This window comes from Trichoderma breve, chromosome 3 (assembly GCF_028502605.1).
Source record: "Trichoderma breve strain T069 chromosome 3, whole genome shotgun sequence".
Classification (NCBI taxonomy): domain Eukaryota; kingdom Fungi; phylum Ascomycota; class Sordariomycetes; order Hypocreales; family Hypocreaceae; genus Trichoderma; species Trichoderma breve.
In genome coordinates this window covers 1,664,654-1,677,133 of record NC_079234.1, presented here as the reverse complement: position 1 = coordinate 1,677,133, position 12,480 = coordinate 1,664,654, and the positions used below count along the sequence as shown (strand labels likewise).

Genomic DNA, 12,480 nt, shown 5'->3' with positions numbered 1-12,480 from the left:
GCCTGATGAAAGTTGCGGCTGAGGCTAATGAATGCGACAAACAAACTTTCCAAAGGCAGCTTTGCTTGCTGGATCTCTGGAGAAAGCTGGCCCACACGTGAGAGAGCTGACTAAAAGAGGAATAGCGGGTATGGGAGTCAGCTAAGTGCTTAGTACCTGAAGTCTGCAGGCTTGGCTGTGGCAACGAGGGGTACTGAGAACTTGAGATGATTGAAAGACAGGGGTAATTGGTGGCAGTTTGTACTCTATACCTCTATTGCTTGTGCTTTGAGAGAAGTGCTCAATGGAGCAGCAAACAACACATCAAAGAAGTTTGAGAGCGGCTAATGGATTAATAACTGGGCTATCAGAGATGTGTTATATGAAATCTCTTTCTTGAAATAATTTTTTCAACACTTGTGGAGTAAATGGAGAGTATATACTGAGCTTACCACAGTCTATGCAACATCAAACGCCCTCCTCTCTTCTTCCAGCTTCAGGTAGCCGATACCTTATCTCTCAAAGCCCCTCCACAGGCCCAACACGTGACGTCGCTTTTAGAGAGAGCAGTAGCCTTGTCACTGAGTTAGCAACTAAACTCCAGCTCCTGAGTTAGACGTGGCTCAATTGAACCATCTGGACATCCCACCAAAGCCTCCCCCAGATTGCTCTTCAGTGCACAACACGTTATTGCCAAAATGGTGCGCGCACAGCTCCAAAATGCCCTGAGAATCGAATTAATGTTGATTTCATTGACAACTAACGGCTGGCCAGGTTGTTCTCGCGGCCTCCATCTGCACCCGAGGCGGGAAAGCTGTCCTCTCGAGACAGTTTCGAGAGATGCCCAGATCCCGCATTGAGGCTCTCCTTGCGTCGTTCCCCAAGCTGGCAGACAGCGGCACCCAGCACACAATCGTCGAGCAGGACAACGTTCGATTCGTCTACCAACCTCTCGACGAGCTCTACATGGTGCTCATCACCAACCGACAGTCCAACATTCTGCAAGACATCGACTCCCTGCACCTGTTCGCCCAGGTCGTCTCCAGCACCTGCAAGACGCTAGACGAGAGAGAGATTGTCCGAAATGCCTACGAGCTTCTCAGCGCATTCGACGAACTGGTCACATTGGGCTACCGAGAGAACCTGACCATCAGCCAGATCAGGACCTTTTTGGAAATGGAGAGTCATGAGGAGCGCATCCAGGAAATCATTGCACGGGTATGGACCCAATTGCTCTGTCACCATGGCGAGTTGAATTGCTTACACCGAGACAGAACAAAGAGCTTGAGGCTACCGAGGAGCGGAAACGCAAGGCGAAGCAGCTGGAGATGCAGCGCAAGGAGTCCGCCAGAAGTGGCCGCCCTGCCGCCCCGCGAACACCCGTCTATCCTACCTATACCCCTCCCTCCCAGCCTGCTGCCAGCGCATACGACTCATACGAAGCTGAGAAGAACAAGACATTCAACAAGTGGGTGATATTGGATCCTGTTGCCTGCTCTCCATAGTGCTAATCAATTCGCTAGGCCATCTACCCTCAAGGCAAAGGGAATGCAGCTGGGCAAGAAGTCAAAGACGACCGACATTTTCGAAAAGGTTCGAGGAGACCTTGGTGCTGGAGCTGACGACGCTCCTCTCATCACGCCAACACCTGCTGCCGCCGCCGAGCCCGAATCGCGAATCTCAACTACGCTGGACCGTGATGCCATCCATGTCACAATTGCCGAGACGATAAGCGCCAAGCTCTCAAGAGAAGGCGCAGTCAACTCTATTGCAATCAACGGAGATTTGACATTGCGAGTTTCAGATCCCAGCCTAACAAAGATTAAGCTCGGCCTGCACGCTATTCCTTCCCACGGTGCCCAGTTCCGCCCTCATCCCAACGTGGACCGCAACCTCTTCAACAGCTCCAAGGTTCTGCAAATGAGCAATGCGGCTCGAGGATTCCCAGTCAACCAAGGCGTAGGACTCCTACGATGGAGAGCCTCACCAAAGGCTGACGACGCAAGCGCTTGTCCTATTACGTTCACTGTCTGGATTAACAAGGACTCCGACAAGTACAACATCACGGTCGAGTACGAGCTGACTGGCGGCGATGCCCTGCGAGATGTCGGTGTCGTTATTCCTTACCAAGGAAGCGAGCCTGTTGTCTCTAGCTTCGACGCCTCTTACGAGGTATCGGGAGACACACTGGAGTGGAACATTGGTTCAGTCGATGATGAGAACCCCAGTGGATCGTTTGAGTTTGAAGCGGAATCCAATGATGAAAACGACTTCTTCCCCATGACTATTCGTTTCAACAAGACAACACCATTTGTGGATGTTGATGTAAGTTTGCTGCTGATTTTGAGCGCCCGGTGAAAGTCTTTGTCGCTAATATTTGTTCTCAGGTCACTTCCGTTTCGCTGATTGAAGAAAACGAGGAGGTTACTTTCTCAAAGGATGTCAAGTCCGCAGCGGACAACTATTTGGTCGAGTAGATGACTAGAGTTAATACTAGAAGCGTGGATTGTCTTTTCTTGTCATTTCTTTTTTCAATATGGGGTTTATAAAATGGGAGGCTTGGGCGCTTGGTAACCCTGCTCCGGGAACGTGTAGAAAGATAATGCTTCAAATGATGACGTGATGCGAAGTTCTTACAAAAGTGACACAAGGTGCGTATCGCTGCGTCGTGCCAAACAGGATTGTGATATGACCATAGGAGTCGCCAATATTGATGCCATTCCAGGGTTGGGATCACACATGGCTGAACTGATTATGGTCTCCCTAGATGTGATTCTAAACAATGTGCCTCTTGATTTAGGAATGTGCAAATCTGATTTATTTACAGTCGCTGTGGGACTGATGATTGTATCATCATGGCCTACCTGTCATGAAAAGCATGGGTTTATCACACAACACTAACTCCGGGACGCTGACAGATCTCGCTTGCAATTTGGGTGCTACTTAAGGAAACAAAGAAAAATCAACTTCAACTACATAGATACAACAGCTTTAGAGTCCATCAATTCGCCCACTCAGCAATCAATTGCTCAAAATCCACACCATATAGCCAGTCCAAGTGAAAAGGTTCAAAATTACCAGCCTTGACTGCATCCGGCAAACGTCTCTGGTTCAGCTTGTCGTTCAGATCCAACACCCTGTCCACACGAGCCTGTCGTCCCAGCTGCCAGTTCTTGAGCGCCTTGGCGATACGCAAGGCATCCTGTTTGTCATCTTCGGACTCCTTCATTTGCTGTACCCTGGCTATGACACCAGCAAAGGTGTAGACGTCTTCAAAGGCCTGGTTCACGCCTTGGCCGGCGGTGGGAGGGATTGCGTGAGCTGCGTCGCCGAGGATGACGACGCGGCCCTGGGCCCAAGTGTCCAGTTTGGGGACGAGATAGAACGGCCACAGGTTGATGCCCTTGAGCGGGATGTCGGTCACGGCATTGGCCACAATAGGGGGGAAGTCGGCGCTTCCTTCGCGCAGGAAATCGACGCACCAGGACTTGTTTTCCATCAGTTCGTCCCAGCCAGCGCGGTCGTACTCTTGCTGGAGACGACGTTGCTTCCCGATGAGGACCTCCGAGCCGTCGGCGCGCTGCGGGGCAATGACAAAGGCGCCGTGCTTGGGGCTCATGATGGTGACCGGCAGGGGGTAGTTGGGTCCGGCCTGGAGCTGCGCGCGGGGCACGGCGGCCGTGACGCCAATCATGTTGGTGAACTTGGGGACGAGGTCTGGGTACAGGTGCTTGCGGACGCGAGAGTGGATGCCGTCGGCGCCGACGAGGAGCTTTGCGGTGGCGGAGGATCCATCGGCAAAGGCCCAGGTTACAGAGGAGGAAGACTCGGAGGTGACATGGGAGAACTTCTTGTTGTACTGGACGGGGATGCCGGCGTCGCTGACCATGGAGACGAGGACGTTGATGAGCTCGTAGCGGTAGATGCGGAGGGCCTTGTATGCGTGTTTGGCCTGGGAGCCGAACTCGAAGTTGTCGACGGGCTTGTCGTCATCGGAGTGGAAGAAGAGCTCTTCAAAGTGGTAGCCCAGGGGGGCAATGTTGGCGTAGACGCCTAGGGCGTCGAGGATCTTGAGGGCGTTGGGGGAGAGCATGATGGCGCCGCCGATGTCGAGGGAAGCTTCGCGGGATTCGTAGAGAATGCAGGGGATGTTTTTGCGGTGGAGGGCGAGGGCTAAGGTGAGGCCGGAGAGGCCTGCGCCGATGATGGCAACGCCGGTTGATGGAGAGGCCATGGCTTGGGATTTTTAATTTATAGTAGGAAGTTAAGGATAAAGAGAGATGTTTTGGTGATAGGTTATGATGTTGCTTTTTGTGTTGCTGAGCTTGAATGGTGATGATAATAAAGATGAGAAACAAACTGCTTGATGATCTGGCTGATATATATACCACTTACATTCGTATATACCAGACCTGCCTTCATCACGGCATATACGTGGTATCACGGTCTATTCGACGCCATATTGCGAAGGATTTGCCTTCAACAAGGCAGACAATCCTTCGTATCTCCGCCGTCTAATCAAAAGCCGGCATTCACAACCATCGGGAGTCCTCCCGGCATATCACGATCGGACCCGGAGGGACGTCGGCACGAGGAAATTCGGCAGCTTCTGCTGGTGCCCGTCTCGGCCGGGTCTTGACCCCACTCGGCCGAGTGGGGTGGTCTCGGAGACGAATTAGGCCGCCTTGAGCCGAGGAAGCCAATGAGTCTGAATGTGGCAGAGCAGAAGGATTTGAGGTGCTTGAAGGATGAAAAAGGAGGATGCTCGTATTGCCGATACAGCCGGAGGGGGAATTGAGAAGGTTGATGGGATTGGTGAAGATGGAATTGAGTCTTATCTTTGGTGTATTGGTTGGTGCGTGCACAGTGGCGTAACAGCGCATGATGTTATTCACAAGATTAGTTGATGTGGTTTTACAAGTGATCTCTTTTAAGAATTTAAATCTATGTAGAAATGTAATCATCAAGTCTATGTAAAATCATAACCATGCAGTATCTAACTAGCAAATTGGAGCCAGCTGCTTGTAAAAGAAAGCACCGTCTTTCAGCGAGCCGTCCCGAGGCGAGATGCCATAGTTGGGGACAGTTCCTATCTGTAAAGGCAAGAGTAAGTAAGTCAGTCACAATAAAAGGATCAAGAAGATGCAGAAGAGAACATACAAGAACATATCCTAGGCGAGGATATACATATTTTTCCGCCGTGGAGCCAACGTCTGTCCCTAGTTGCTGCGTACATGTTAGCCCCGGTTACGAAAATACACGTCTTCACAACTCACCAGCAGTGTCCTTTTCTTTTCTTTTGCGATTTCTTCCAGTTCATTGAGTAGTTTATTAGCTATGCCTCTGCGTCGATAATTTGGCGACACCATGAGCATCTCGACGTCGCCTCGGAAAGGACCTGTGTCTGCTTCCGGCATGCCTAGCTCTATGATGCCGGCTACATCACCCTGGTCTTTGCCGTCTGGTGATACCAGAGCAATCAGGGTGATGCGACGGCCGGTAGATATTTGAGAGAGGCGTTCATTCCAGAAAGTTTCCATCTTTTGAACTTTTTCGGGAGTAAAGGGTGGGTGGAAGCGTAGGAGAGCGCCGTCGGATTGGATGCAATCAATGTGCATTTGGATGATGGCGGGGATTAGATGAGTGTGTTGAGAGGGTGAGAATGGAATGATTGTGATGTGTTCCATGATGTCGTTGTTGCTTTTTTAAAATATTGTATACTAGCAGAACTTCAATTTACTTAGTTTATAAAGGAAAAGACAGATTGGGGTTGTGGTTTAAGAGTGCAAAGTTGGGAATAAATACTTGGTTCGGTCTATAATTCACGAGAAATCCGAAGCTGCTAGCACGCGCAATGGGGACTCGTAGCGTGAGAAAGTGCACGTCAGCGACCAAGAAGCCGCGAATACACCTCTTACGGACTGGATAGCTCATCCGGCTCGTCTTCTTTGATCTAGGCGGCCGGGATGACTTTAATGACTTCCTCAGCCTTAGATTGGGTCTCGGGCTCGGTCTCGGGCTCGGGTTCGGTCTCAGTCTCAAAGGCGGCGGCAGCTATTACGGCCAGCGTTATAGCTCTAACGATAGCGGCGGATCGACGGCATCAATACACGCAGCTGCTTGCCGCTGAGTCAATTCATACCATCAGCAATCAATTAAACTGGGGCTTGTCTATGGAGAAACACTAGCAACTTACTTACGGTACTTAAAGTTGAAGATTATCTATACATGTAACAACTAAATACAGACCTTGCCATTGAAGATGTCACAGTTGTTCAATATTACTCTCTCCCAATAGAATCAGATCGAAGCCATGATTCAAAGCGGCTTGTCGGCTAACGAGATGGTTAAATCTGTTCGCTGCTGGACCGCCGTACAGCTCAATGTCGACGATTGAAGCTACAAGGCCTTTTCCGCCATCTCATTGATACTAATATATGTATTAATTCAAGGTGTAAAAGAACGCTAGGAACGGACCGTTCTATATCAGACGTGTATCTCCCCAGTGCCTCTTTTGTCGTCGATATTCTACTTAGGCCTTACTCTGGGCTATCATTGGTTGCAACCAATTTCAGCCGCATGAAGCAGCCTGACGCCTTATTGCTCCCCCCCGCGTCTTGTAGTTTTCTTAATACTCCCTTTTCTCGTTGATTATCATCCATGGATCCCATTCTCTATCTGCTTGACATGCCATAGGCGCCGCATTGGCTGATAGCCGAGTCTGTGAACACGAGTAAGATTACGAATTACACGATGCCAGCCGTGAGACGCCGGAACATGGGCCACCGTCCATCCCGCGAGGGAGTGGCCACACCGAACGCTGCCGAGACATTTCGGAATTCATCCAATACCCAAGCGCCCGCAACTGCCACCTCTCGACTACAGATCGACTCTTCGCGGGTGGTTACTAGGCAAAAGAACCTTGTTTTTCGCGTTACTGGCCTCCTGGCCTCGCAGACGAACGATGCGTTGGTGGATTTCATCTGCAAAAACCTATTAAAGGGTGAAGAACAGTCACAATCAAAAGTCACCGCAAGCATCGTGCCATCTTGCTCCAACAATAAGCAGGAGACGGTTGCGTTAGTGGAGTTTGGCGGCAGAGTTCCCGATTTCTTGTCCGAGCTAGACGCGAACCCTCTGGAAGATTGGCAGGTTGAGATGGGTGATGTGGATATAAATTTTGACCAACATTTCTTTGGGTTTACACAGCTCTACACCCCCAAAGCAGACAAGCCAGTTACCGCAGAGTATGTGACATTTCGTTAATGGTGCAGTCTGCTCTTGCTGTTCCTGTGCGCAGCCCTAACGCTAATCCACTGGGTCGCAGTATAATCGCCATCACCGGTCTCGATGGACATGCATATGGCTCGTGGAGGGGTAAGGGAAACCTTGGGCGGATGTGGTTGCGCCATTTCCTGTCTAAAGACTTGCCCTACTGTCGCACGATGACTTATGGTTACAACTCGAAGCTCTCAGCTCGTGGAATCGACACCATTATGGACTATAGCCGGGGGCTAATGGAGGCACTCAAGAAAATCCGGAACACAGAGGAGGTAAGCTCTATTTCAACATGCTGTCATAAGAGAATGAATCGGAGGCTAATAAATGCACCGCTCTAGCTAAGGCAGCGACCGCTCTTCTTCATCGCACACAGCTTTGGCGGTATCATACTCGCTCACGTATGTTATCCGTTGTAACTCACATGTAAAAAGCTCAATAGCAGTATAGTGCCTTGTAAAAGCGGTCCAAACGAACGAAGACGATCATCCAACGATTGCAACGCTCCACAAGGCTACATACGGGATGCTTCTCTTTGGGATTCCGCATAAAGGGCTAGTGGTAGATGATATTGAAAAGATGCTGGCTGGTCGAGATAACCACCCGCGGAGCGCGCTGCTTCAGCAGATCAGAGTCAAGTCTGACTTGCTAGAGAATCAGCTGGCCGATTTCAAGAATCTCGTCCGAGACCGGAAGGTTGTAAGCTTCTATGAAACAAGGCAGACTAGGCAGCTTCAATTTGTAAGTAAAGTGGTATCATAGCACCGAGGAGATGACTGAGACCAGCAATAGGACAGCGACAGCCAACGCTGGGAAAGAACTGGCGACTTCATTACCAAGGTGGACAACGACTCGGCCCTTCTTCAACTTCCCGATTTTATGGAGGATAAAATCCCCCTGGACTCGGATCATTCAATGATGGTCAAGTTTGGTAATAGAAATGATACGGGGTATACCAGCGCGCTGGATAAGCTTCAACAGTTTGAGCAGGAGGCTTCAAACGTGGTGAAGGCTCGCTTTTGTAAGTAGCTTCAATGCTTCTCGCCTCGCCAGTTCTATGTAAATTGAAGACGGTCTTTTTGTAATCATCATTCTGCTTGATTTTAGCTAATACCAACTTGTAGCGCGAGTCCAACGGACTTCGACTGTGAAGTGTAGGTTTGGCTGCCGCCAGTAATATCTACGAAATACTAAGCCAAAGTCTAGATTTAATACCCTACACAAGTAATCCAGACTTTGTAGGACGCTCAGAAATCCTTAAATTATTAAAAGACCAGCTGGGGCATACAAAACAAACGAGTGGTACATCTCAAGCAAGAGCATCATTATATGGCTTAGGCGGGACTGGGTACGTTATCAACTTTTTTGGTGTATTTCGTATGCTAACAGGGGATAGTAAAACGCAAATCGCATTGGAATATGCATTCCAGCTGCAAAAGACACACCCTACAGTTTCCGTTTTCTGGATTCATGCTAGCAGTGCCGCCCGATTTCGCCAAGCGTTCGCATCTATCGCACAAAAGTACGACATCCCTGGCTACGCGGAACCTAAGGTTGACATGCTACTATTAGTGAAAGGTTGGTTGGAGGAGAAGGACCGCGGAGAGTGGCTCATGATCATTGATAACGCAGATGATATGCAGCTTTTCTTTGGCCAGCCTGCGGGCACTACTACAAGCCCCAGTAAAGGGAAAGATGAGGAGCATTTGGCTCGATACCTGCCCGAATGTGCCCACGGTACAATTCTCATCACGACAAGGAACAAGCAGGTGGGAGTTAGGATGACCAAAGGACAGCAGCCGATAGAAGTGCTGCGAATGAATGAGGAGGAGTCAGCACAGCTCCTCTGTGCGAAGCTCAAAGACACAAGCGCAACCATTACTGAAGTGTCAATGCTCTCTTCTCAATTAGAACGCCTGCCACTTGCGTTAGCTCAGGCTGCTGCGTTCATTCAAGAAACTAGCATAACAGTGCACAAATATCTTCAACTACTAAGCAATAGCGACATGGACATCGTGCACCTGCTGAGCAGGGAATTCGAGACGGTGGGGCGAGACACAGAAGCTCCTCAGGCAGTAGCACAAACATGGATGCTTTCGTTCCAGCAGATCGAGCGGCAGCACGTCTTGGCCAGCGAACTCCTCTCCTTAATGAGTATGCTCGATCGACAAGATATCCCGGCTGAGTTTTTATCACATTATAGCGAGCAAGCAGGGGACGGGGTCCCGCGAGGCGAAATGGAGCTTACAGAAGCGTTGGGAATCCTCAAGGCCTTCTCCTTCGTGACGGAGATTAGTGGCAGCTTCGATATGCATCGGCTTGTACAGCTGGTGACGCGTAAATGGCTTACTAGCCGGGGAACGATTAGTCGATTCAGCACGGAAGCACTGATTACAGTATCGAACATGTATCCCCACGGCGAATATGAAACCCGAACAAAATGCGCCGCATACCTATCACATGCAAACGCTGTGTTACAGTTAAATGGGTTGAAATCAAAAGATGAGAAGGAATCAAGGGCATCTCTTCTCTACTGTATTGCTGATTACTTCAACTTTGAGGGCAAATGGAGTCAAGCAGAGATGTTCCATACGGAAGCAAGAGAGATACGAAGAGAGTTATTAGGCGCAGATCACCTAGATACGTTAAATAGCATGCACAGCCTTGCTTTAACATATGCATACCAGGGCCGGTGGAAGGAGGCTGAGGATCTAAACGTGGAAGTGATGGAAACTCTCAAGATGAAGCTAGGCGCAGATCATCCATATACACTGACCAGCATAAACAACCTTGCATTAACATACAGGAAACAGGGCCGATGGAAGGAGGCTGAGGATCTAATCATGGAAGTGACAAAGACTTACAAAATAAAGCTAGGAGCAGATCATCCATATACACTGACTAGCATGAGCAACCTTGCATCAACATACACCTACCAGGGCCGATGGAAGGAGGCCGAGGATCTAAACATGGAAGTGACAAAGGCTTACAAAATAAAGCTAGGAGCAGATCATCCAGATACACTGACTAGCATGAGCAACCTTGCATCAACATACACCTACCAGGGCCGATGGAAGGAGGCCGAGGATCTAAACATGGAAGTGACAAAGGCTTACAAAATAAAGCTAGGAGCAGATCATCCAGATACACTGACTAGCATGAGCAACCTTGCATCAACATACACCTACCAGGGCCGATGGAAGGAGGCCGAGGATCTAAACGTGGAAGTGATGGAAACTCGCAAGATGAAGCTAGGCGCAGATCATCCACATACACTGGTCAGCATGTATAATGTGGCCTTTACGTGGAAAAACCAAGGTCGACATAATGATGCCCTAGTTTTAATGAAGACCTGTGCGCAAACTCGACATCAAGTCCTAAGTCCGATGCATCCTGATACAATCCGGGCTCAATCAACAGTAGAAGAGTGGGAGATTTAGTGTTTTATATAGCGATTTTGAAGTCTTGCACTCATACCCTCTCCTTACACGTAGTCACCCCCTACATGTATGAAGCAATAAAAGACCACAATTCTGCTAGTTCTACATAGGTACCTGCCACCTAATCTCAATGTTTAGTCTTTGCTTTATTTGGGAAGAATTACCGTGACTTACATGGTAAATCATAACCTATCACAGATCTAAGCTTTAATCATCAGGTTAATCAGGTATTTTCAAGGAGAAATATGGTATCTTCTGGCTCACTCTTCTAAGAGTGTTTTCCTCCCAAGACACTTTTGGCTACCCTTTGTAAACTCTAGAATGAATGTGAATGACTCTAAGTAATTGGTCAAGTAAAGAAGTGGCCAGAAGTCATCTTTCAGACGATTCATGCCTGCTATTTCTCGATTTTTCAAGAACCCGCGTCATCATCCGTAAAGCATTTTTTGTAATAAATCATGTTGGGCCTGGGAAAGCAGCATTGCTGATTCACGAGCCGGCATAGCATTTAGGTCATGGCCATCCATAAGACATAGAATCAGCCAAAACTGGAGGGGCAGAAATGTTAGTGCCACCTTTGACATTGATACTACACGTATGCATCAACATATTTCACACTGTAATAAGCCACAATTTACCATGGTCCTTGGTGAAAATCCACATCCATAAGATTCGGCAACTGCGACACCTTCTATGACAATTACTGTAATACTAGGTTACGGCAGAAGATGCTGATTGGAATTACCCCTGGGCGTTCGGCTCAGGTTCAGGTTCGGCATGGGAAGTTGCAGAAATACGATCCATATGACGCGATACAAACATGCCACTTTACGTCGAAAGCATATGGCGTCGTAGATCACGTTCGCACGTTGGACACACCGGGAATGACACCGGAAGCCAGTTGGGTCACGGTGGTTAACTCCATGGATGCGCCAATGAGACTGGTGCGAAAGCAGAAGGTTGGCCAATTGACAGATTACATGTAGGTAGTTTCCGTGCAATAGAGTGCGAAACTCGAAAACAGCATAGGAGTTCCCGGTTGTACGTTCTGATAGATTTGCTAGTCAGCATCACAAGTCAGCATGCATGTATTACTAAAAAAAAAAAAGAGTCCAGGGCAATGCTGAAAGAAAGCCAAATGTCTCGGATTTATGTTCCGTGTTCCGCGCGAGTGTTAAACAGCCGGCTGGAAAGATGCGTTAATGATGGATCACATACCCGGTGCTCTACCCAATCTGCTCACATTTCGCTGGCCATGGTGAAAGTCCCCAGGCATCTCATAACCCATGCCATTGCCTTACTAATTAAACACACATCTCTTTTGGATGCTCGCTTGACGATCTCACAGCAAGCTGCCAGCTGAAATGACCCCTGTCCGTATTAGTCGTGTAGATCCGTAGATAGGACGCGTCAATCCCGCATCAAACCTGGGTGGCATATCCATTTCCTCGTCATTCTGACAGATTCCTGTATTTCGCCCTGCTTTATCCGGGGATGCTAGCTGCATGGGTTTTGCTCAGTTCCGGTGATATCTTTCAGCCGTCCAGAGACAAGAGGCGGCCGATGCGACGCCAATCAAAGCACTTCTGTATGGCTGTATCACCAGGAACTAGAAACTCTTCCCTGTAAGTGGCGCTGGTAGACGCCCTTGGCGGTGAGCAGCTCTGCTGATGAGGAGACGAGGTTGTTCATCCGCTGGCCATGTTGTTGATGCTGTACTGAGCCTTTCTTGTCTTTGCACCCATGTCTGTTGCGCACCATGATGCCAATGACATCCGTAATT

General features: G+C 49.0%; 4 protein-coding genes across 4 annotated transcripts; 2 read left to right on the top strand and 2 right to left on the bottom strand.

Moving 5' to 3' along the window:
- Positions 1 to 677: 677 nt before the first annotated feature.
- T069G_04944 (adaptor complexes medium subunit family domain-containing protein) lies at positions 678 to 2,456 on the top strand (the record flags this gene model as incomplete). The annotated part of the gene is made up of 5 exons (XM_056172154.1): positions 678 to 680; positions 754 to 1,197; positions 1,254 to 1,447; positions 1,503 to 2,304; positions 2,367 to 2,456. The coding sequence occupies 5 exons, from the start codon at positions 678 to 680 to the stop codon at positions 2,454 to 2,456; spliced, it is 1,533 nt and encodes a 510-aa protein (XP_056029012.1).
- Positions 2,457 to 2,980: 524 nt separating this feature from the next.
- Positions 2,981 to 4,213, bottom strand: T069G_04943 (FAD binding domain-containing protein; the record flags this gene model as incomplete). Its single annotated transcript, XM_056172153.1, has 1 exon — positions 2,981 to 4,213. One exon carries the CDS (start codon positions 4,211 to 4,213, stop codon positions 2,981 to 2,983), a length of 1,233 nt encoding a protein of 410 aa, XP_056029011.1.
- Positions 4,214 to 4,979: 766 nt separating this feature from the next.
- T069G_04942 (acetyltransferase (GNAT) domain-containing protein) lies at positions 4,980 to 5,666 on the bottom strand (the record flags this gene model as incomplete). Its single annotated transcript, XM_056172152.1, has 3 exons — positions 4,980 to 5,072; positions 5,140 to 5,205; positions 5,256 to 5,666. The coding sequence occupies 3 exons, from the start codon at positions 5,664 to 5,666 to the stop codon at positions 4,980 to 4,982; spliced, it is 570 nt and encodes a 189-aa protein (XP_056029010.1).
- A 1,066-nt stretch (positions 5,667 to 6,732) lies between these two features.
- On the top strand, positions 6,733 to 10,697 carry T069G_04941 (tetratricopeptide repeat domain-containing protein; the record flags this gene model as incomplete). The annotated part of the gene is made up of 10 exons (XM_056172151.1): positions 6,733 to 7,131; positions 7,189 to 7,226; positions 7,307 to 7,532; positions 7,599 to 7,658; positions 7,708 to 7,998; positions 8,050 to 8,278; positions 8,382 to 8,411; positions 8,596 to 8,605; positions 8,654 to 9,105; positions 9,190 to 10,697. 10 exons carry the CDS (start codon positions 6,733 to 6,735, stop codon positions 10,695 to 10,697), a joined length of 3,243 nt encoding a protein of 1,080 aa, XP_056029009.1.
- Between the last annotated feature and the right edge of the window lie 1,783 nt (positions 10,698 to 12,480).